Raw genomic sequence first — 23,233 nt, 5'->3', positions numbered from 1 at the left:
TATTTGTTTCTAAATTAAAATTCTAAGTGCATTGCAGAGCTTCCCTCCTGGCTTTGAATGCAGAAAAATTCTAGGGCAATCCACTCACAAGTTCCTTTGAATTCAAGAGAGCTTCCTCCTAGCCAGGCAATAACTGGTCTTTTAAAATCATTTTTAATGTTTTAAATTTTGAACTGGTACTTTTGATGGTTTACATTATTCTTATGTGAGCCCCCCTACCTCTTTTCTGCCAGGAAAGAAAGCATAAAAATATTTGAAATAATATTTGAGTTTGAACCTGCTCTCCTGGGTCTATTTTGGTTCCCTCCTTCCAGTGTTGACTGATTTTATTTAAAGAGTTATTGGCTGACTGATTTGAATGTCTGTTTTGATGGGGGCCAGTCTTACTAAGTGGTACACTAAAGTGTGGGATATTGCCCTGCTGGAAAAATGAACTAATAAGCTGAGAGTCCTTAGGGGACAAAGATAAAGTGACAATTTCATACCTGTTTGGTCCAATTTGCCTACAAATGAATACGGCTGATAGTGACTCAGTGCATATGAATAATTTTAATTACTTTCCTTTGGTATAATAAGGTCCATGTTTTGTAACCCCATCCTGTTTAACCCTTATGTTATGTCTATGCTATAAATAGTTCCAGTTATTGCCTTATTTATTTTGGTTTTATTTTATACCCGTTTTTGTCCAACAGTGATTTATAATTGTAATATGTACTGCGTATTGTATCACCAGATCTGTTTGATAGGCACTGTATTTTGTTGAATTTTGTATAACCCTTAAAACGTGTTATTTAATACATTCACATGGCTGCCCCAAGACATTCTGGCACCTGAGGCAAACCACAAAACGGTCCCTCCCTCTGCAACAGGGAAAAAGGGGTGAATGAAGATCTATATCAGGAAAATGGCAGAATAAAGTTCTACATTGGGATCTGATGCCCCTGTGAATCTTGCCGCCCAAGGCAGTTGCCTTGCCTTGCTTCATGCTTGGGCTGGCCCTATACATTGGCTTAATGTCTGTTTTGTTTGACAGTGATGTATAATTTTCTATAACAATCTTTGTTGTTGTTGTTTAGTCATGTCCGACTCTTCGTGACCCCCATGGACCAGAGCACGCCAGGCACTCCTGTCTTCCACTGCCTCCTGCAGTTTGGTCAAACTCATGCTCGTAGCTTCGAGAACACTATCCAACCATCTCATCCTCTGTCGTCCCCTTCTCCTTGTGCCCTCCATCTTTCCCAACATCAGGGTCTTTTCCAGGGAGTCTTCTCTTCTCATGAGGTGGCCAAAGTATTGGAGCCTCAGCTTCAGGATCTGTCCTTCCAGTGAGCACTCAGGGCTGATTTCCTTCAGAATGGAGAGGTTTGATCTTCTTGCAGTCCATGGGACTCTCAAGAGTCTCCTCCAACACCATAATTCAAAAGCATCAATTCTTCGGCGATCAGCCTTCTTTATGGTCCAGTCTCACTTCCATACATCACTACTGGGAAAACCATCACTTTAACTATATGGACCTTTGTCGGCAAGGTGATGTCTCTGCTTTTTAAGATGCTGTTTAGGTTTGTCATCGCTTTTCTCCCAAGAAGCAGGCGTCTTTTAATTTTGTGACTGCTGTCACCATCTGCAGTGATCATGGGTCCCAAGAAAGTAAAATCTTTCACTGCCTCCATTTCTTCTCCTTCTATTTGCCAGGAGGTGATGGGACCAGTGGCCATGATCTGTTTTTTTGATGTTGAGCTTCAGACCATTCCCAATTTTTTTTTAAAAAAATTGAATATGTGTGTCTGCTTTTTTCATTATACTGTATTTCCCTCACTTTTCAGTCTTTCCAGCTGCCTAATCAGGCGGGCTCCACAGTCCACCTAACTCAACCGTCAATAAAGCTGGGCGCTAGAACGTTCCATGGCGCCCATGAGGCGAAGGCGGAGGGCCGCGCCGTCCTGCCAAAACAACGGGTCGAACAGCGCGCGGCCGGAGAGGCAAGCCAGCCCCGTCTCCACTCCAACCCAGCTTGGCGCATGCGCCTTGTACGAAAGGCCTGCCTCGCGCGCGCGAGCGAGCCTCTCTCCCTCCCTCTTCCCTTCCCTCTGACAGCACTGACATCATTGCTGCCGCCGCGCGGAGGATTGTGGGCCGGGAGGGAGGGCCGCCATTTTCGGTGAGGAGAGGGGCGGAGCTGAGGCCGCTCAGTCAGCCTTGGGAAGCCGGGAAGGACTTACCTCTGTCTCTTTCAGCGGCGGCTGTAACTGCAATAGCCGCGGTGGCGTCGGCGGCTGTGCGGAGACCAGCCTCCTCCTCCTCCCCGGGACTGACAGCCGGCTACTCCGGCCTGGGCGGAGAGGTCATAGCTGGGGTGAGTGGCCGTTTTTCTGGCATCCTGGTTCCCTCTCCGCCTGCCTCCTCAGAGCCCCCCCTCCCCGGAGCCAGCGGCCTGCCGCCCCTCCGTACGCCCCCTCCCGCCGCCCCTCAGAGATGCCGGGAAAGGGCGCCACTTATGGGAAGGTGTGTGTGTATGCGTGTCCCGTGTATAGTGGGGAGCGATGCTGGATCTAATGGGGGGGGGAGAGGAGGCGTGAGGTGATGCTGATCCCGAGCACCTAAGGCAGATGGGCAGCCTCTGCGGAGGGAGGGCCAGATCCTGCGTGGGTGGGTTGTGGCGGCTAATGAGGATGACAACAACAATAATAATTTTATTATTTATACCCCATCGTGGCTGGGTTTCCCCAGCCTCACTCTGGGCGGCTTACAGGAGGGGGTGTAACGCTGGGTGGGTGGGCTGAATGGAGTACAGTGGTACCTCGGGTTACAGACGCTTCAGGTTACAGACTCCGCTAACCCAGAAATAGTACCTCGGGTTAAGAACTTTGCTTCAGGATGAGAACAGAAATTGTGCTCCGGTGGCACGGCAGCAGCAGGAGGCCCCATTAGCTAAAGTGGTGCTTCAGGTTAAGAACAGACCTCCAGAACGAATTAAGTACTTAACCCGAGGTACCACTGTACTTCCAAAATATGGTTATTATTGTCATTATTATATATTCATTTTCCCCTGATGGGGCTCAAGGCAGATTACAGGTAAATATAAGAACAGCAAAAAACCATGCCTCTCTCCCCAATCATCAACAACAAAAAACTGGAGCATTGATAGAATTGAAACTGTATACAGATCTAGAAGATGGAGGAAAGGGACATGCACCAGCGGAGGAAGGAGTAATAGGAGGTTGGTAGCAGCCAGATTTGTTTATTTATTAAGCTCTGGGTGTGAAGGAAGTGTGCGTATGTGTGTCTTCCTTCCTTGGAGGCTCTTTCTCTCTTGCGGCCCCCCCACCCCATTTTTCCGTCGATTACTCATCCAGAACAAAAGGCAGAGCCAGGCTCCTGTTAGTCCCGGGTTGGTCCCTTGGGGCAACAGCCAGTCCCATTGGGATTCCGCGGATGTTCAGGCGTGGATCATTTGCAAAGAGCCAAGTAGCCAACACCAATCTCTCAATCTCTCGCTCTCTCTTGCCTTTCTCCCCCACCTGCAGCTGGGGAAAGGATGCAGGAGAGGAAGGGATAGGCCTGCATGTAGGGGATGTGCTTCCTTTACAGAGGCGACAACCCCCTTTCCTACCTTTCTCCCTCCCTCTCTCCTTTTCACATTCATATCTTGGTTTCAGGGGCTAGACAGTAGCATCTTGGGATGAGGATATGTGTTACCTCAGTTTCATTTTTAGATGCAGGGTGGCTCAATCCTTCTGGGTTTTTGTTTTTGATTGAAATAAGGAAGGGAGAGGGGGTTGGGCATGCTTTTGAGTCTATTAAGGCAGGCTCATCAGCTTGCTGTCTCCTGGCTTTCTTTTCAATTGATTACAAGATTTTGGATCTGAAACTGTTTTGAAGCAATACTTATGCATGGAAGCAGGATGACTGAAACCAGGTTGCAATTAGTAAACCCCCAGTCCTAACCATTACTACTCAGTAGTAAGCCCCACTGAATTATAGCCTAATTAGCCCTCATTTTTCCTACCTAAAATTACATGTAAACTACTGAAGCATAAGAGGCCCTTTGAACAAACAGGACCAACCCTTATTCATTAATAACAGGAAATCTGCCAAATGACTTGTATAGGATCTTGGGAAACTTTTAAAAATCTAGGAAGTAGTTTTCATTTTTGTATCTTGGTGGGAGAAAATATCTTGTAGAGCTTGCAATTCAAGCATAACAGTATGACAGTAGAATGAAATATAAACAAATGAATGATACAATCCTATAATACTCACATAACTGGTAGTAAGCCCTTTTGAACTAAGTGGTTCATACTTATGAGTGGACATGAATAGGATTGTGCTGTGTATAGAATAAGTATGCATTTCTGAGCTAAGTTGTATAGAAAACAGTTGAACCATCTACTTATTGCGTACATGTCAGAATTGTATTCTCAGCTTTCCTAAAGAGCCATTTGTTTTAAAATGACATGAACATATTTTGATTTAAAATATCTCACAGAAGTTCATTTTCTAAGAATTTTGAAAACTAGGTTGCATCATGATGGAAGACATTAGTCATAGGACTTAAATGCATCTGGAATAATAAATTCAGCATTCATCAACAGTGAAGTTAAAACAGATCCATTAGGCAGAGCTATAATGTGTTATGAGGCAGCACATCTGAGTTATAGCAAACATATTGCTTAACAGGAAACTGTTCTGAGATGACTTTATATTTTAGGAAGCTGAGAATTGTGTGGTAATAACACAGCTCATTCAGAAATGCTTAGGAGCCAAAATCTATTGTTTTTATTTTTAAAAAGTCCAAGACTGAATAACATTTTTATATAATGTTCCAGATGTTTACCTATATTTTTGTGATCATGAAAATAAAATTGATCCATACAGTTACCTTGATATTGTTAAAATTATATACTGTTTAAAAATACATGTCCTATTGTAAAATAAAGTAAAGGATTACCCAAAGTAATTGTGAAATACTAATTTATTGCAAGTGGGGGCAGAATTTGGACTTGAGGAAACTATTGTGTTTTTATTAGAACCCAGAGACCCACCTACTGGAGTCTGGTGTAAAAGAAATACATTTAAAGAAATCTGATCCCAGGAATTTGCTCTTGAGTACTAGAACTGAACAGAATTCTCAGTCCTGACACAGAAGAATCCTAGTCACCCAATGCTTTCTTTATTTCAGCAGTATAATTTAGAGTCAATTTGTTGTTGCTGTTGTTAAACAATTAGAAGTCAGAAATTCTTGCCAAAGATCTACCAGTAAATTCCGTTCTGCCTTCTGTCCACTGCTGCTTAACAGTGTCCATGCTTGCCTTTTTACTAAGGCAGAGTAAAAAACAAAAGTGATTTAGAATGGAAAGGTTAAAAGAGAAATCTAGGTCACTGGCATAACAGTAATAGTACTTGCAACCTCAGACGAAGCCTCTGAATATTAAATAAGAACACAGAACAATATCTGAACATCAAAGGAAGATGAAGTGGGTTATAATATAAAAAATCAGTGTAATATGATTTTATTTTAAAGGAGGGATCAGTTGCTGTTAGCTTTGTGTCTGAGTTTTCCATCAGGCTTTGGCAAAATGCTCACCTGCCTCTCTTCCTTTGTGCTGTATCTGTTGGTTTCTTTTGCTCAGTTGGGTGCCCTTGGGATGTTTCATTGTACCCTCTAATGCAGTCTCTGGCTTTTTACTGCAGGCTAAATTCCCTTTGGACATGAGGATTAGTGCAGCTTCTCTTCAGTCTCCACCTTTCTGATCTGCCTCTGAGGCGCAGTTAGCTTAGAATATGTTTTTACTCTGAATTTTCAGTATAACTCTATCTAGTGTGACAACATGGCTTCTATACATTTTAGGCTTTTTAACATTCAGAATAACAAGTGCATGAGGCAACATCAAACAAAAGCTGTCTGAAAGAGCTATGGTGCTCAAATATGTCATTTTCTTTATAATAGGAACTAAGCTTCAAATGTTTAAGCTTCAGTTTTTGCAATCTTCAATAAATGGAGGCCCTCCAATTTAATTTATTCTTTGCAGGATGTACTGCTCATAAGCTTGCATGTAAAATAGCATAGGAAGCAAAATCCCCTGAGGTAGTTTGTCCTTATTACCATACTGCATTTTCTATGTCTTATTGCTGATGCACATGCAAAATATATTGGTATTCCTGGAGGGGGGGGATGAATGGGTTTTTTAAGATGACTTATTAGGCAGGAAAGTATTTGGAAATCCCCCCCCCCCGTTTTTTTTATTACTCTGTAGTTGTATTAAGTGCAATTTTCCTGTTATCTCTAGAAAATAAACTCTTGTCACCACAGAAAAGGGATTCTAGGCTTTTTCAAATCAAAGATAAAATTGTAATGGATAAAATTTGAAGCTATTGCAGCGGCAAGGACTGTGAGCTGTTACCTTTTCTGGTTTCTGTCCATAAACTTGCTGCTAGCAATTATTCATCCCTCACTAGGATAATACTGACCTATCTCACAAGCAGCACTTATTTTTCAGGGGGAACTCAAGGGTACGGAATACCAGCACCTCTTTTTTGTTGTTGCTAAAAAGTGTGGCACTTACTGTAACAACTTAGTGGCGAGTAAAAGGTAACGGTAAAGGAACTCCTGACCATTAGGTCCAGTCGTGGCCGACTCTGGGGTTGCGGCGCTCATCTCGCTTTATTGGCCAAGGGAGCCAGCGTACAGCTTCCAGGTCATGTGGCCAGCACGACTAAGCCGCTTGTGGCGAACCAGAGCAGCACATGGAAACGCCGTTTACCGTACCGCTGGAGCGGTACCTATTTATCTACTTGCACTTTGAGGTGCTTTCGAACAGCTAGGTTCGCAGGAGCAGGGACTGAGCAACGGGAGCTCACCCCGTCGTGGGGATTCGAACCGCCGACCTTCTGATTGGCAAGTCCTAGGCTCTGTGGTTTATCCCACAGCACCACCCTTTAATAGCGAGTACCGGCACCTATTTTTCTAGGGGGGGGAAACCACTGCTCACAAGGCTATTGTAAAGATTATTGACAGCATATTTGAAACACTTTTAACACTCAGTATGCTATATACATAAATGCAAAGAAGTAATTTTTGTACTTTTGTACTTCATTACTTCCATTCCCAGCACAAAATAAACACTTGCCAGCTTTTTCCCTCCATTCACTTTATTTTCCAATACACTTAACATATGTTGAGTAACTCAACAAAGCATCTGGTTTCCAAAATAATTGGGGTATCAATAGGTTTGGTACCTGAAATGACTGAAGTATTTTGCGTAAAACTAACCTTTGTGTTTGTATTGCTGAGAACTGACTAATTTGTCATGTTGTCTGTATATATTTTTTCAAACATATTTTTTACCAATATAATTTTTTACCAATATAAAATTGCATAAGCTCAACATGGCAAGAAGTCTTCCTTCACATACTGACTTCACTTTAGACTAGAGATTATGGCTTATTTAAACCATAGTTTCCTGTTACATTGAAATGAGGAGGTTAGATTACTGACTATTAACTAGCATAGGAAATTATCATATGCTGATTAGTAAACCAAGATTGAAATCATAGTTTCTCGGTTTGACTGTGATAGGAAACTGTGATTTCAGCAAGTCATGATCTCTGAGCTGAAGTAAGTGTGTAAGAGGTTTTGAAATTGTTGTATGGTTCACCCAAAGTTGTGTGATAAAAATCCCTCTCCCTCTTCTCTTCCTCTGCAGCCCCCTGTGCCCTCCAATCTGCTTTGGAGTGTCCATCTCTGCCAGTTTTAATGTTTTTATGAGAATCTGAACAATTGTCATGAATTTTTGTCTTACCTCACTAACCTTTAGGGCTATAAAACTATTTTTCCATCTGTCTCCATATGTGTTCCAAATTACCATCCATGTTGCTCATGACCTTGCTGGTGGCACTCTGTGATTATCTGCCCTTGATAAATTCTCAGTATTCCATAAGAATAATATTATCAAAGTAAGAACATTCGATAGTTTTGATTTGAGTAAGGAAAACTGTACACTTGCAGCTTTAAAAAAATCTGTATTTCAAGGGTAGTGTCAGGATTTCTATATACTTATGGTTTTATAGTATTGCGTTCAGTGGCATTGACCTAAAAATGTCTACTTTTTATCCTGAACAAGAAAATAAATATGTTGATATGTTGATAACTGACTCAAGATGAATTATTTGTTTAAGGCCGGGGGCGGGGGGAGTGTTGCTTGAAGGGGAATAGCTCTGAACATGGGAATTCTTAATCTTGAAAGTGTTATTTGTGCTGACAATGGGTGATCTCCACTAAGTCCAACTGAAACTAGCTGCAAATTGATTTTTGTTGATCTCTGTGTGTGACTATTGGATATCACCCAATAGACAGCTCACTGGCTTCATTGGGATACAGCTGTATGGCACCTGTTAAGTATTTTTCATTTATGGCACCAGCCATTTACACCTTGTTCCAGCAAAGGAGAGCTGCATGTAGAAGCAGGATTGCATGTACCCTGTTGATAAAGATGTGCATTCCAATCTGTGGACATGCTCATTTGGACCCCATTGAATTGGCTGGATGCATCTTTTGATGACTCTGTGTTCTGATGAATTTGGGCCATAGTGGTGTTAAATAGCTACACAAACTGTACTTAAATAAATATGCTGATATAGTTTAATTCTGTGCACGATGAGAACAGTTGGGGGAAATAATCAACATTGTATGATTCAACGTTTATAATGTTGCTAGTATATGTGCTGTAGGAATTACCAGTGCTGAGAGATGAGTCTGTGTAACATTTGTCCTTCTGAAATAACCTGAGGAGTTTGGCTGTTTGAGACATGCCTTCAGAAGGAAATAGTTGACTGATGAAATAAGACATTTCATCAGTGCATACGTGGAATTATCAAGGAAAACTTAAGTCAGGTGAGCATAGTGAAATGGCATCATACTAATTTACCAGCATTTGACTCATTTACCTCTTTCACACATTTTCCTGTAGCAAACACATTGACAGACATGGCCTACTTGTACATTGCCTTGGTCAGGTGTTCAGCTTGTTCTTTTTCTTCAGTCAGCCAACCTATGCAAGATGGCCTGTGTTGACTGCAAGACAACATGCTGAAAATGTAGGAGCCTCACCCTGGGAAGCAGCTCTGCGCATATGTTGGAAAGGGAAAAAAATCCCAAGATCTGCTGTTGACATGAGATTGGAACAGATAATCTAACAGAAATATTAGCATTTACCAACCCATCTCTATTGGACGAAGCTGGACATAAAGTCATTAACTAAGATCAAGCATTTTGAGTAAAACCAAATTTTGAAGAGCTGGGGTGCCACAAAGAGGAAGATACTACTGCTGAACTGCAACTAACATGAGGAAGGATCGTGTACAGTTTATCTTCATGATAAAGATCAAAGAAAGGTGGAAGAAAGTTTGTATCCCTTTGAAGCATACATCAAACTCTCATTGTTTGGCATGGTTGTTGGCATCCATCTGTCTCAAGAGACAATGGCTACAAGAAAGCTGCACCATCCACTACAGTTGATTTCCTGTTGAATATGTTCCACAAGGGAAATAAAGCTTATGACAACTTCATTGCTGTGAGAATCTATTACATTTCAACCAGCAAATTAGAAGGTGTAATCTTTTACAACAGTCAGAAGAAAAAAAGAAAATGCTGTATATTTAAGGTGACAACTCCTGTATCACTGTAAAAAAGAGTTATAGGTGTCATATCCCCTGATATTAGTACCTCTGATTTGGTCGCATAGATGCAACCATGTTTTAAACTGACAGTTTTCACTTAAAAGTAGAATCCACAGTCAACAGCTATCTATCATAGTTTGCAAATGACTTGATGAAATGTTCCTTCTTTCCATGTGTATGCTAATGGAGTCTGAACTGGCAGTGACTGACCAGAAACAAGACCTGGAACAACATGAAGATATATAACTGACTTAATTTATTACCTTGTCATGTACTTCACTAAATTACATTATTACATGCACCTGTGACATGGATATGTTACTCATTCTTCTAGGAAATTCTGAAAGCAATCAAAGAGCAGTTTGAAGTACTACATAGATGTGTGATAGCTAGCTCATTTATGATAACTATGCAAATCCCTATCTGGATTTCTTTGCTTCACTGGATGCCTTTTTAAGCAAGGGAAGATTCAGCCTTCAAGGTTCAGGACGGAAATAAGAATGTACAAGCCATGTTTTCTTCTTTAAAGTGATTGAATTTGGAATGAGGTAACAAAAGCTTAAACCATGGAAACTGAAGCTAGTTAATGAAGCAAGGCTGCAGAAGTTCGTAGTTGTGTGAAATTATAGGAACATATGGAAGAACTGTGCTGCCATGCAAGTCATTCAAAAGAAGATCCTGTAGACAGTTTTATTTATGGAATTGGACCCAAGCTACACAAAGCAAGACACTGTTGTCCAGTCCACAGGTAGAAAACTGAAAATCAAAGTGCACAACAGAGGGATTTGATGGGGATCAGGATTCCTATCTCTCGGAATCTTCAAGTACACAGATCATGATGCCTCGGTACCATTCTCATGTAGCTGATGAAATAGAGGAGACTCATGTTCTTTGTGGATTTGGAGGCAGTCTTCACCCAAAAGTGTGCTTATTATCAATTTTATTCATGTACAGCAAGTAAAATCACAAACAAGGTTTGTGATAGCGAGCCTGCAAAAAGCATAATAATTGTATAAATTATACAATAAGCTAACTAAACCCTCACAAAACTAAATAAGGCATAATACTACAAACAGTTAAGCGTAAGGCTATCAAGCAATAGCCTGCATGGCATCTTACAGTCAGGGTGAAGCATCTCTGTTAGTTCTGGATCTGTCTCTTAAGTTCCTCATCTTAGTTTCAGCAGCTGAGTTGTGGTTTTGCCAGTTGTCTGGCTCCCTATTATATATTGTTTCACTACGCTGACAAGGCTAATTCATGTGTTCATAACACACATATGAGTTATACGTCACTGGGCTTTATATTCTTTATGCATTCCTGGGAGGAAAAGGGAATACTGCTCTAGATCCCAAGCAGCAACGTTCTTCAAACTAAAAGCAGTTGTGTGAGAAACTCAGCTTATATGTTACAGACAACCAGCCTTTGATTCTTCCAGTTAGTGCATTGTTTATCATACTTTACAGGCCATGTGACATTTGCTAATTTCTACTGAATACACGCTGTGCTGCTGACAAAGATTCATATTGACTCTGGAAGGGACAGGTTACAAATAGCAAACAAAGCTAAGTCCATGCATGTTAGGCCTTATGCTGGGGCATTAAAGGGGCAATTGCCAGCATCAGTCCTTGTGATAACTGTAGTCTTCTACACATGTCAGGAAGATTTTGGGATTCACATGGCAGGACAGCATCTCAAACAAAGATGTGCTCTCCCAAGACCACATTCTCACCATGTTTGCCCTCCTGTCTCAGCGACATCTACGCTAGGTTGGTCATGTCCACAGAATAAAAGATGGCAGAATCCCCAAGGACATGCTCTGTGGAGAGCTTGCTTCAGGCACTGGGCCCATTGGCAGACCAACTCTGCATTACAAAAATGTCTGCAAACTTGACATGAAGGCTGGCAACATTAATCCTGTGGTGTGGGAATCCCTTGCAGACGACCACAGTGCCTGGAGACAGACAGACAGACAGGTTGTGTATCCACAGCTGGAAGAAGAAACACCATGGTACACTTGCGTCAGCACAATTGGACGTCTTCAGCTGCAACAGATCCTGTATTTTCCATATCGGTCTCTACTGCCACAGCAGACGCTGTAACTCTCCAGTAGCTCAACTTTGATATTGTCTTCTGCTAACTAACACACAACTGGAGGAAGGACAACATCTGCATGGTCAATTGTTGTTTAATGCTCGGTGGTTGTTTCTCCTTGTGATCTTAATGGGGTGGTTGTTTCTCCTTGTGATCTTAATGGCATTGCTATCAGTGAGTTCCTGAACCAGGAGACCTAGCTCAGCCTTTATTTTTCACTGGTATCTTCCCTTCATACTCCAAAATCGGATAAATTCTATTCCTTTACTAAACTTAGGATTATGGGTAGTTTGCGACACCCCCCCCCCCAAATTCATAACATTATTTTCCTACTTCAAGTAAAGGTGTGTTCCAAGTAGAACCATTGAAGAACAAGAGAAATAAGATAAAATACTTTGCGTACCTTTTTCTAGCTCTGTCACAGGTATGCACGTGCTCAGATTTAGGAATAAGAAGCTTCACCCAGTGTTTGGAAACATGTTATGACCCAAAGGCTGTTTAGATTTATTTTCGGATACATTTTGCATATTTGTATACAACCAATTTGCTCCCTGGCAATTCACAATAAAATGCATAGAACAATGAAATCAATAGGACACAGCAAACCAGGAACAGAGGTGCATTTAAAATAGGTTAAAGCATGAAGCATGAAAGGCTTCAGAAAAGCAGATCTTCTTACAGTGCCAAAAGAGAAGAATGGGTGCATGGTTAGCCTCCCTAGGGAAGGAGTTCTGTGAGTGGTACAGAGGTATTTGCTTTAACAGAGAATTGGCAACTAGTAGTTACCATTATTACAGCTATTCCTGATGGACCTTCCGGAATAGGTTTTAATTGAGCACAGGCTGCAGTGGGGAAGGGAAACTGGGAGAATATAAGCCTGCCTTGTGGAAGTCCCTTTTTGCTTTTGCAAGACATATCTGGATCCAAGCCATGATATGTAGTAGCTATGGATGGTGAATGTGCTTGTCTATAGCACTCGTAATTCAAGTTGCAGTTTAGTATCATAATGGGAAAAGAAAATTGGTTAATTGCTAATGAGTGGTCCTTTACAATTAGAATATATTCTGTGTTGAATATGTTGGAAATTGCTGTTCTGTTTTTGCTGTGCCTTTTTCAAAATTCAGTTGCAGTCTCTCACCCCAACCCCACCTCCCAGTGAGTCATGTGTGTCTGACTGTGCGGTGTGAAATTTTGTTTTTTCAGGAAACAGTTCCTGGCAAATTAGGGAAGTGTGACAAGTCTCTCAACTCTTCTTTTTGCTTTCAGATCTGTGGAGCCGACTAAGTATTTTGGTATTGCTTTCAGATTCAGAGAAAGGACAGCTCAATCGTGCCCATTCTAACTCATGGGTGGGGAGTCAGTGATCCTCCAGATGTCATTAGACTTCCAACTCCCATCACTCAAGCTGGCATGGTCAATAGTAATGGATTATAGAAGTTGTTGTTCAGCAACATATAGTGTTAGAAACTGAGATATGACAGCTAAATGGCACCTTAAACCTAGGTTATGGGCACAAGAATGGAATGTCTAGGCGCGCTTTTTATAACAAGAATACAAAGGTGAAAATGAATGAACTGCAGCTGAAGTATTATGTTCATTTTTCACATGGTCTAGTCCTTTCCCTGCCGACCCCCCACTAATATTCTTAAAAGGTTCTCTTGTCCAGTCTTCAGAGAGTAGCTGGAAGTGGGGAGACAGAAAAAGTTCCTCCTTTCCTTCCACTCTGCAGTTTTAATCTGAAATCTTAGGCACAGTACTGTGCCCAGAGCTCAGAAACTGCTCTCGCTAATGAAATTCCCTGTTGCAAAATACGCCTGAAACAATGGGAGTTTTGAACACTGCATATAGATAGCCAGAAGTTCCCCATATTTGCTCTAGCTCAAGCTTCCTCAGCCTCAGCCCTCCAGATGTTTTGAGACTACAATTCCCATCATCCCTGACCACTGGTCCTGCTAGCTAGGAATCATGGGAGTTGTAGGCCAAAAAACATCTGGAGGGCCAAGGTTGAGGAAGCCTGCTCTAGCTGATGCAAAAAAAAATTCTGTTGCACAGGGTCCCTTCAGTCCTCCAAATGAGATTTATGGAGGGGGAGCAGGGGGAATTGCTAGAAACTGCTCCTCTCCCCTTTCTTCCATCAGGGAATTGGACAACATTGGAAGCCACACAATAGCTGCTGCTTTAATGTTTACTTCAATTGTTTTAATGTGATTCATCTTGCATGTGGGCAGGAGACTATAGTTTCATCTACCTCTGTCCTGAGAGAGGAGGAGCCTAAAGGTGCTGGCTCTTCTTTACTGTTCTGAGATAATCCCTTATGGTCCATGAATATTATTATTTATCCTGATAACCATATACTTACTGGGTTCCCTCCCTCCTAAACATGTCTTCAATGGAAATTTGAATACCTCTCTGAAATTGTAAATCTATGGAAGAACTGGTTAAATGAATTGTGCCCAAGCAGGCTCTACAGGTTAGTGAGAGAGCAGTAAACTGCTTTTGACCCATGTAAGTCATTTAGAAGTGCTTCGGTCAGCAGCTTTTAGAGCTGAATGCACTGGTTTGCTATATTATAAAATAACAGGAAAAATCCCTTTTACCTGTCTTTCATTACTCAGCCATTTCAATATTCTTGTCATTTTTAAAATTTCCCATCCCTTTGGGTTGGGTGACAATGTATGCCTGCAAACTAGGATTAATAAATGGATATTTCACACGAATCAAGGGCTTTCTGGTCCGTGTGTGTGTAGGAAGGATATCAGAATTCAAAAGCTTTGAGACCATGGGGCCGTATTCAGTGTAATGCTGGGGAGATCAGTCCATCAGCTCAAGTGTTTCTGCTTGCTTGACAGCACAGTCTCTCCTTCCTTGCCCTTGCTGTTCTGGGGATTCTGCTCACTCTCCAGAGCAGATTTGGGGAGGGCATGTTGTGGCTATTGCACTGGCTTCCACTAGTGTGATGACTTAGTTGAATATTGTTAATTTATTTTTTATTATTAATAATATGGCCCAGGGATAATATTTTAATATTGGTTAAAATATGGATTGTAAATTATGCTGTCCCTATTGTAAGGAAGTTTTTGTACTGTCTTAATAGTTAAGTTATCTATCCTGTATTTTTAATACTGTTTTATTGTACGCTGCCCAGTGAATATTTATTGATGGGCTGCTACATAAATCATAAATCATATAATTGTAGATTTGGAAGTGACCCTGAGGCTCATCTACTAAAATATATGTATCTTGCTGGCCGGCAAAGTTTACCCAAACCTTTCAGAAATTAAAATATTGTTGACTGCATAGCCTTTTTGTGATAGTAATGTTTACTGCAAATGTATTGGCAATATTTTATTGCATGAATCTGTAGCTGTATACAAGATACAAAATATTGGAGTACTGCTTTGTATTGTGGAAAATGTTTGTTTTGAATAAAAAATTTCACAGGAGTTATTGTAGACACCTACATTCAAAATCTAGAGTATGTATACCAAAATATTTTATGCCATTTGGGCATGCTTTGGTCTACTGCATCAGTTTTCAATTAAGACCAATAAGAATTGTAAAATATGTTGTTTGGCTTTAAACTAAAGTTACCATTTCTGTGTTTTCTTAGAATGTATGACAACATGTCCACAATGGTGTATCTAAAGGAAGACAAGTTGGAGAAACTCACTCAAGATGAAATTATTTCTAAGACTAAGCAAGTGATTCAAGGACTAGAAGCTTTGAAGAATGAGCACAATTCCATCTTACAGAGTTTACTGGAGACACTGAAGTGTTTGAAGAAAGATGATGAAACAAATTTGGTGGAAGAAAAATCAAACATGATTCGCAAGTCTCTGGAAATGCTGGAACTTGGACTCAGTGAAGCACAGGTAAAAAGCCATTTCTATTTAGTCTGGTGTCAAAATGTTATCTTGCTTTGATACAGTATTTTAACAATGTTAACAATTAAAATCTCAAATGTTGGATTTGTAAAGCAGTGATGCAGTTGATGCTAACCCACATATATGTTCAAATATTGTAAGACAAGAGGAATAATACTTGTAATTTCTGGTCCTTTCTAGGTAATGATGGCCTTGTCAAATCACTTAAATGCGGTGGAATCAGAGAAGCAGAAATTACGAGCTCAGGTTCGCAGGCTATGCCAGGAAAATCAATGGCTAAGAGATGAGCTAGCCAATACCCAGCAGAAATTACAAAAGAGTGAACAGTCAGTGGCTCAGCTGGAAGAAGAAAAGAAGCACCTAGAATTTATGAATCAGTTAAAAAAATACGATGATGATATATCTCCTTCAGTAAGTAGCTTCACATTAAAACACATTTTATTCTTCCTAATTTTTTTCTGTTTGCTGAGGAACGTTACCCTATAAATGTTGGGACCTTTCCTCATAGGAGAGTTGTCCAGCCCTGTGATCACCTTTGTTACCCTTTTCTCAAGATCATCTGGTCATAAACTTAGAGTTCTCTTTTTGCACTTCTAAATATCATGCTTAGTAGATGATACACTTTTCAGTAATGGTATTAGTTTGAGAAGTAGGGTGGGGAGACAGTAGTGAGACAAAAGGTGCCTTTTGCAATTTGTGGATATGCATGATGCACATATCCATATTGATTCAGTGGTTCTAACTGGTTGTTGTTTCTTGGGATTTGTCTAGGAGGATAAAGACACAGATTCTACCAAAGAGCCACTGGATGATTTATTCCCCAATGATGAAGATGACCAAGGACAAGGGAGTAAGTGAATGTAACTTTATACATTATACAGAGTGAGTGGGGACTAGTGGAAGTTTAGCTGCTTCATTAGTGCACAGTGCACAGCATAAAAGAGTAGCTGCAGTATTGAAGCCTGGCAGCTGACTTGCCAGAAACAATAAAAATGATAGACTTGAAACTTCTGATGGGCAATCAGAAGTTGGACTTCAGTGTGAAGATTTTTTTCTAGTTAGCGATAACCACAGTTTATCATGTCTGAACTGGGGAAATCATACTTTACTCTCAAATTATACTGAGGCTAGGATCCAGTTCTGAAGCTAAGCATGCAAGGAACAAGTCTCCCCCATGGTTATAGGTTTGGGCTTTTCCCCAGGTTACATTGGCTTGCTAAATGAGAAGGGGGAAAACTTGCATCAGCAACCATGGTGGCTGAGCCTTTGATTTCCTGCTTTTCCATGACTTTGGCTACATCCAATCTCATTCTCCTGAGAAGCCAGAGACTTTCAAGTGTAATGAATAAAAGAAATAGAACTTGCTAACAAAACGTGTGCCAGAGTATGCTCAAAGTAATGTGTGTGTTTAAAAAAAAACCACAAGAGTGGAATGATTAGGTATAATAACCTCATGGAACTCAATCATAGTTTTGACAGTTAAAACATTTGAGTGTGTAGTCTTAAAGAAGTTCAATTCATTCATGCCAGTTACATATTAATTTTAATATACTGCTTTCTTCTTTCTAGTTCAACAACCACATAGCAGTGCAGCAGCAGCTGCCCAGCAGGGTGGCTATGAAATCCCAGCAAGATTAAGGACCCTTCATAATCTTGTCATTCAGTATGCTTCCCAAGGCAGATATGAAGTTGCTGTACCCCTCTGTAAACAAGCACTTGAAGACCTGGAGAAGACATCAGGTCATGATCATCCTGATGTTGCCACTATGTTGAATATACTTGCATTGGTATACAGGTTGGTATTTAAAGGGTTTTCTAACGTGTTTGATGTTGCAGCTAGACTAAAATACAGTGCTTGGGTGGTGTTTTCAGTAACAATGTTGTATTTTAGTTTGAGGACATGGCCTTTTTAGGGAGACAGTCATGCAACTTGAATAATATTCCTAGATATTTTGAGTTGGGCTGAGGACATTCTTACTTTAGCAGTAGTTTGCTGCTAGTGGCTTAGGAACTGAATCTGCATTTTGTTTTGGTGCTGGTTGGTGCATCTGATGACCTTAGATTGGGAGGAGAACTGGGTATACTGTCCATAGTATCCTGCAGTTGTTGTTCTTTATAGAGATGTAGAGGGCAGCCTCAGATTATCAGCATGGTCTGTTCTAGTACCTAGCCACTGTGCTGTAACTGTTGAATAATAGGAGCTTCATGGGTTAAGATATGAAAAGATCAGAATCTGCACTGGATTCTGATAGTTTCATATACTTAAGATACTGAATCCAATTCTTGCTGATTTGCCTGACTGAATTCTTAAATAATATGCTCATGAGATATGGTTGTTAATCATGACTTCTCTAATTTAGGGACCAGAATAAATACAAAGATGCAGCAAACTTACTGAATGATGCTTTGGCTATTCGTGAAAAGACCTTGGGCAAAGATCATCCAGCGGTTTGTATATTAGATAGTTCTTTTGTTTCTTCCTTCTTTTGTTTCTTCCTTCTTTGTAGTACCAAGTCCTTTTGGTTTCCTTTGAAACTCATTTTAATATTAACTCAACAGGAAGGTTTTTAAGCCCTGGTTTATCGTTAACTTCATTCAGGTAGGTAACTCTCAATATAATGTCTTGCACTTTTAATAATTAAGCACAAAACTCTTTCAACATTGGTCCACTTAAATTACTTTCTTGCACACTTGTCTGATTCTGAATCATTTACATGATGAATTTACCTGAAATTCTGAAATATTTCAAATGTGTTTTTGGATTGCTTTTTTGGAGCAATAGTAAAAACTTTTGTTCAGTGTAAGCCATTTATTAAATACTCTCCATTGATAATTTCAGATGTCCTTTCTATGATATGAAACTATGTCACTTTCTAATATAGATCTTTTGAATATAGTATTCTGCTTCATCGAGCAAAATTCTGCATTTCCTAATATTCCTAGCCCAGTGCTTCCCAGCCAGTATGTTATAACTAATCTATTGTCCACATGCTCGTCCCAGTTAAGGTTTTAGCTCTGGGCCAGTACTTTCAAAACATAGACCTAGTCCTTTAGCATGACTTATTCCATGTTTGCTGGATCTTACTACTTGGTTCAACTTAACAACCGAGTAAATATGTACTGTCCAACAACAATTTGCTACTATTTGTAGGCCACCAAAGGTTGGGCATCACTGTGCTAGTTAAGACACATTTTATGTTTCTTAGTTTCACAAGTATTTAAACATCTGAATTACAAATAAATGAATGCTCTAGGAGCTGCTTAATTTTTCTTCAGATAATTTCAGCAGGTATGTTAGTAGACCTACATAGCTTTTGTCCTCATTTTGCAGGTTGCAGCAACTTTAAACAATCTTGCAGTGCTTTATGGAAAAAGAGGAAAATACAAGGAAGCTGAACCATTATGCAAGAGAGCATTGGAAATCAGAGAGAAGGTAGCTCAGAACAACTGTGTTATTTTTGCTGACTTCTGCTTTTTCAATCTCAGACTTGTCATGATATTGGCTGTGTGTGTTGGTTAAAATAGAGATTGTGCGTACAGTTGTGCACATTTAGGATTTTATTGTAATGATCTATTAAGTTTTTAGAAATCAACTCACTGTATTTTAAAGATGTGTCAGAACCTGCTCTCAAAAGACAGGAAACCCCATATTTGTTACGAGGCAGGGAGATCAGGTATCAAGGAAGATCTCAACATCTCAGATGGGATATTTTATTCCAGCAGTGTCATGACAGCTGTCACACATCACAGTTCTGAGCCACTTTTTCCTGCACTACATACTATTGGCTTTGAATGCTATTTCTCTGTCTTCAAAAACAGCAATATGTTTTGGAAATCTACCTTGTGCATATGATTTGGAATGCAAAACAGATGAAAAGTAGGCATTGGGGAGCACCCTAACTTTCCAGAAGTCTGCACATGTAGAAGTGGGGTGAATGACAGAAAAGGAAAGGAATTAGTGTGGAAAGTAGTAATCCTCCCATAGTGTAGGCGGAAGTTCTTTGTGAAGTTTCTTGTGGAGGTTTGAAGGATTTATACCTGGAAAGTTGTGATCTGGAATATTTCCCATACCCCTGTATAATACGTAAATAATTCTGGCTAAATTTGTTTAATATAATGTTTCCAGAGGTGGAGTATAAATAGGGGCTTGAGTCTAGCTGAGCCAATGCTAGTGTAAATATGACTGTGACGGCTTTTTAAAAAAAGTTTATCTTTAAAAAGCAGGTGATACAGTGGTAACCTAGTGTTCCTTAATTTCTAGGTACTGGGAAAAGACCATCCAGATGTTGCCAAACAGTTAAATAATCTGGCCTTACTATGTCAGAACCAGGGTAAATATGAAGAAGTGGAATACTACTATCAACGGGCACTTGAGATCTACCAAACAAAACTGGGGCCGGATGATCCAAACGTAGCAAAAACCAAGAATAATTTGGTATGTCTGCACAGTGGCGTATATAATAATGAGACATGAGCTACTGTATTTCTCATTTGCTGAAAACATGGGCTTGGATCCAAAACACTAAACAGAATGAAAATAGTTCCTAGTGCCAGTACTGCCACACTAAGACTTGCACATGTGCTAGAGGAAGACTTTCAGCAGTGATATATTATACTGTGTCTTACAATTACTGTGCTTCTGCTGGCCTGGATGAAGTACAACTTTGGATCTAGTGTCACTATTTTCACACCATGCTCTAGTGTGACATGTAACATAGACCTTCTGTAGTGCTGCCCAATTAGCATAGACAATATTGAGCTAGATAGACCAATGGTTTAAGTTAGCTTCCAATGACTGTTATGCAGGCAGAAAAACACATTTGGATCCAACCCTTTGTAATGTGCTAAGCAAGTTGCCTTCAGATATCATGTTTCTGAACTTCTTTCAAATCTGACTGTGCTCATGTCATCTCTTTCAGGCATCCTGCTACTTGAAACAAGGCAAATTTAAGCAAGCCGAAACTCTGTACAAAGAGATCCTTACTCGTGCCCACGAAAGGGAATTTGGCTCTGTGGATGGTAAATGCTTGTATTATGAAGGAAAGTTAGTTCATGTAGGAATAACTAGGGGTTGTGAATAGTAGAGACTCAAGTCCTTTGTTAATTGTAAGAGGTCATGGGTTGTTGCTGCTTTTAAATAATGGCAGAACATATTGAGAAATCATTTTAGAAATTGTTACAGGAAATGCTTTGACAAGTTGTTTAGCCATTGTTTCTCTAGGTTTTCTCCCCCATGCTGTATGGCAAACCATCTTTAAAATTGAGAGGAATTTTCACAAGCAGTTTTTGATAATGATAAATTGAGTAAGCATGTAATGCTAAATCATTATTTAATTCTATGTGCAGAAGCTGGCAAAAGCCTGAGCAAAGCCTTGAGCTCCCTCTTTCCCTTGTCCTTCCCTGCTGGCAGAAGAACTTCTGCAAAATATAATTTCATTTCTCACAAATCCTTGCTTCTTGTTAAAGTATTAACCAGACATTTTGGTTAGAACCAAACTCTAGTCAGTTTCTGAACAAACCAGATTCATAACTCATGGCGGAAGCTTGCTTGTTTACTGCGTAGATTTTGTTTTAAACCACAACTTGTAGTTTGTATGTTAAGGATAAGCCAGGATATATTGAAAGTGAAATTAAGTTCTGCAGACGTCCTCCTCCTACCACCTGTGGGTCAGGAGTGGGGGAAGAAGAGCAGGAGTATGCAAACTCAAGGCTTTCTTTGGGTTCATCCCAGCACACGCATATTCCAGCTTGTGCACCAAGTGCTAAGCCATGGTTTAATATGGTATATAAACTGAGCCCCTAGGGCAGGCATAGGCAACCTCAGCCCTCCAGATGTTTTGGGACTACAACTCCCATCATCCCTGACCACTGGTCCTGTTGTTGGACCTGATCCATATCTGCCCAAGGGTCCCCGGAGCACAGATTCACACAAAGCGGCAAACATCCTTGCAGGTTATAACAGGGTTTATTTGAAATGCATACGCAAAGCAAAGGTGCAGCGCGATAATCTCGCAATCTGCACACCCCAATCAGGGTGCGCCCACTTTTTATAGACTATACAAAAAAAAACAACAGCAGAGAGTGAGACTTTACATTCTTATCCAATCAGGCTCTAACATTCCATGTTTCTCCTTTTGAAGGTTAGCACTTCTTAATTTACTCATTCTTTCTTTGCCTGCCTGCTACGGCCTTCCCTGTCTTTTAACAGTTGCTTTGTTTGTCTGCCTGCTTATGGCCTTGCCCGTCTTGTAACAGTTGCTTTGATAATAACATGTTGAAATTTCTATTTCTGAAGCCCTTCACTGTTAGCTAGGGATGATGGGAGTTGTAGTCCCAAAACATCTGGAGGGCCGAGGTTGCCTATGCCTGCCCTAGGGGGAAGGTGGGGAGAGCACTTGGCTCTTTAGTCCAAGCAAAATCTAATCCTGTTGGGCATGCTTGCAGTTGCTCTTTGGCTCTAGACTTCCTTTTACAAGTCTTGGCAGAATTCTTCAGAGGGTTTTAGGTTATCATGATAATAATGATGCCCAAAAGACTGACTTGAAGAATCATACATTTTAATTGGGCGATTTAAGGAATTGGTTGGATTGTGAATACACTTGGCAGAATATAATTTGCAAGCAGTAGTTGCAGAGCACTGGCTTCCTTGTGATGAGTTAATTATGTAAGCAGCTTGCTTGAGGTGTCAAATTTGTCATTGTGATAAAAGTGACGTCTCCGTATGTTCTAGCAGACAACTAAGCTTCTGTCTGCATGTGCTGCTTGCAATTCGTTTAACATCAAAGCTGCTTTGAAAGAGCAGTTGCAACCATTTTGTAACTCTGATTTCTAGGTATTCTTTTTTTGTATCCTTAGGCTGTGAAAAAAACAAGACATCTACTTGTAATATGTCTTTGTTCTGTCACAGTGTGATAAGATGACCCTTTACTCTGTTTAGCTTATTTGATAAACTCAAGGTTTGCATTATTTATATACAATAGTACTGTGAGTCGCTTCTGATCAGTGAATAAAGTGTCCTAGAACTGGGAACATTGGGGGTGGATATATCTGTAGCTTTCCATAATGTTTCTTTACAGTGCAATCCTATACATGTCTACTGAGCAGTAATCCTCACTAAGTTCAGTTGGGCTTCCTCCCTCATAGGTGGATATAGGATTGTGTTGGTGAGCATTCTTTCACAATGCTGGTCTGGCCAAATGTGGTCATTTTATTTCACACAGTATCCCTTACCTTATTTTTGCATAGATGAAAATAAACCGATCTGGATGCATGCTGAAGAAAGAGAAGAATGCAAAGTAAGCGGATACCTGAAGCAGAAATTTATTTTTTCCTTATAGTGTTGAAGATAACAATTTAACACACTGTTTGCAATTTAGGGAAAGCAAAAAGATGGCACTACTTTTGGTGAATATGGAGGCTGGTATAAAGCTTGCAAAGTTGATAGGTAGGTATACTTTCCTAAAAACATTTAAAGTGTTAAAATAATAATGTTGTTGACAGTGTGTCCATAGTGAAGATAATTGTAAATGACCTTATGGAGAAACTTAATAAAGGTTGTATTCAACTAACTTTTATGCACAGTA

At 40.3% G+C, this 23,233-nt stretch overlaps 1 protein-coding gene across 12 annotated transcripts in view; it reads left to right on the top strand.

Moving 5' to 3' along the window:
* The first annotated feature begins 2,185 nt into the window (after window positions 1–2,185).
* The window catches only part of KLC1 (kinesin light chain 1), a 38,214-nt gene continuing 17,166 nt past the window's right edge, over window positions 2,186–23,233 (top strand). For 5 of the 12 annotated variants that reach the window (XM_053364203.1, XM_053364112.1, XM_053363968.1 and 2 more), the window contains exons 1-11: window positions 2,482–2,502; window positions 15,377–15,638; window positions 15,831–16,061; window positions 16,422–16,500; window positions 17,220–17,445; window positions 18,011–18,098; window positions 18,982–19,083; window positions 19,912–20,085; window positions 20,570–20,669; window positions 22,896–22,945; window positions 23,027–23,094. In XM_053364203.1, coding sequence (XP_053220178.1) covers window positions 2,495–2,502; window positions 15,377–15,638; window positions 15,831–16,061; window positions 16,422–16,500; window positions 17,220–17,445; window positions 18,011–18,098; window positions 18,982–19,083; window positions 19,912–20,085; window positions 20,570–20,669; window positions 22,896–22,945; window positions 23,027–23,094 — 1,388 coding nt within the window. In that variant the 5' untranslated portion in view covers window positions 2,482–2,494. Of the gene's footprint in view, window positions 2,354–2,481; window positions 2,503–3,091; window positions 3,218–15,376; window positions 15,639–15,830; window positions 16,062–16,421; window positions 16,501–17,219; window positions 17,446–18,010; window positions 18,099–18,981; window positions 19,084–19,911; window positions 20,086–20,569; window positions 20,670–22,895; window positions 22,946–23,026; window positions 23,095–23,233 lie in introns of those variants that run through there. The other 7 variants (XM_053364473.1, XM_053364382.1, XM_053364294.1 and 4 more) reach the window with 3 other exon arrangements.

The sequence above is a fragment of the Podarcis raffonei genome, chromosome 1 (genome assembly GCF_027172205.1).
Source record: "Podarcis raffonei isolate rPodRaf1 chromosome 1, rPodRaf1.pri, whole genome shotgun sequence".
NCBI lineage: Eukaryota > Metazoa > Chordata > Lepidosauria > Squamata > Lacertidae > Podarcis > Podarcis raffonei.
This window is presented reverse-complemented; position numbering and strand designations above follow the sequence as displayed.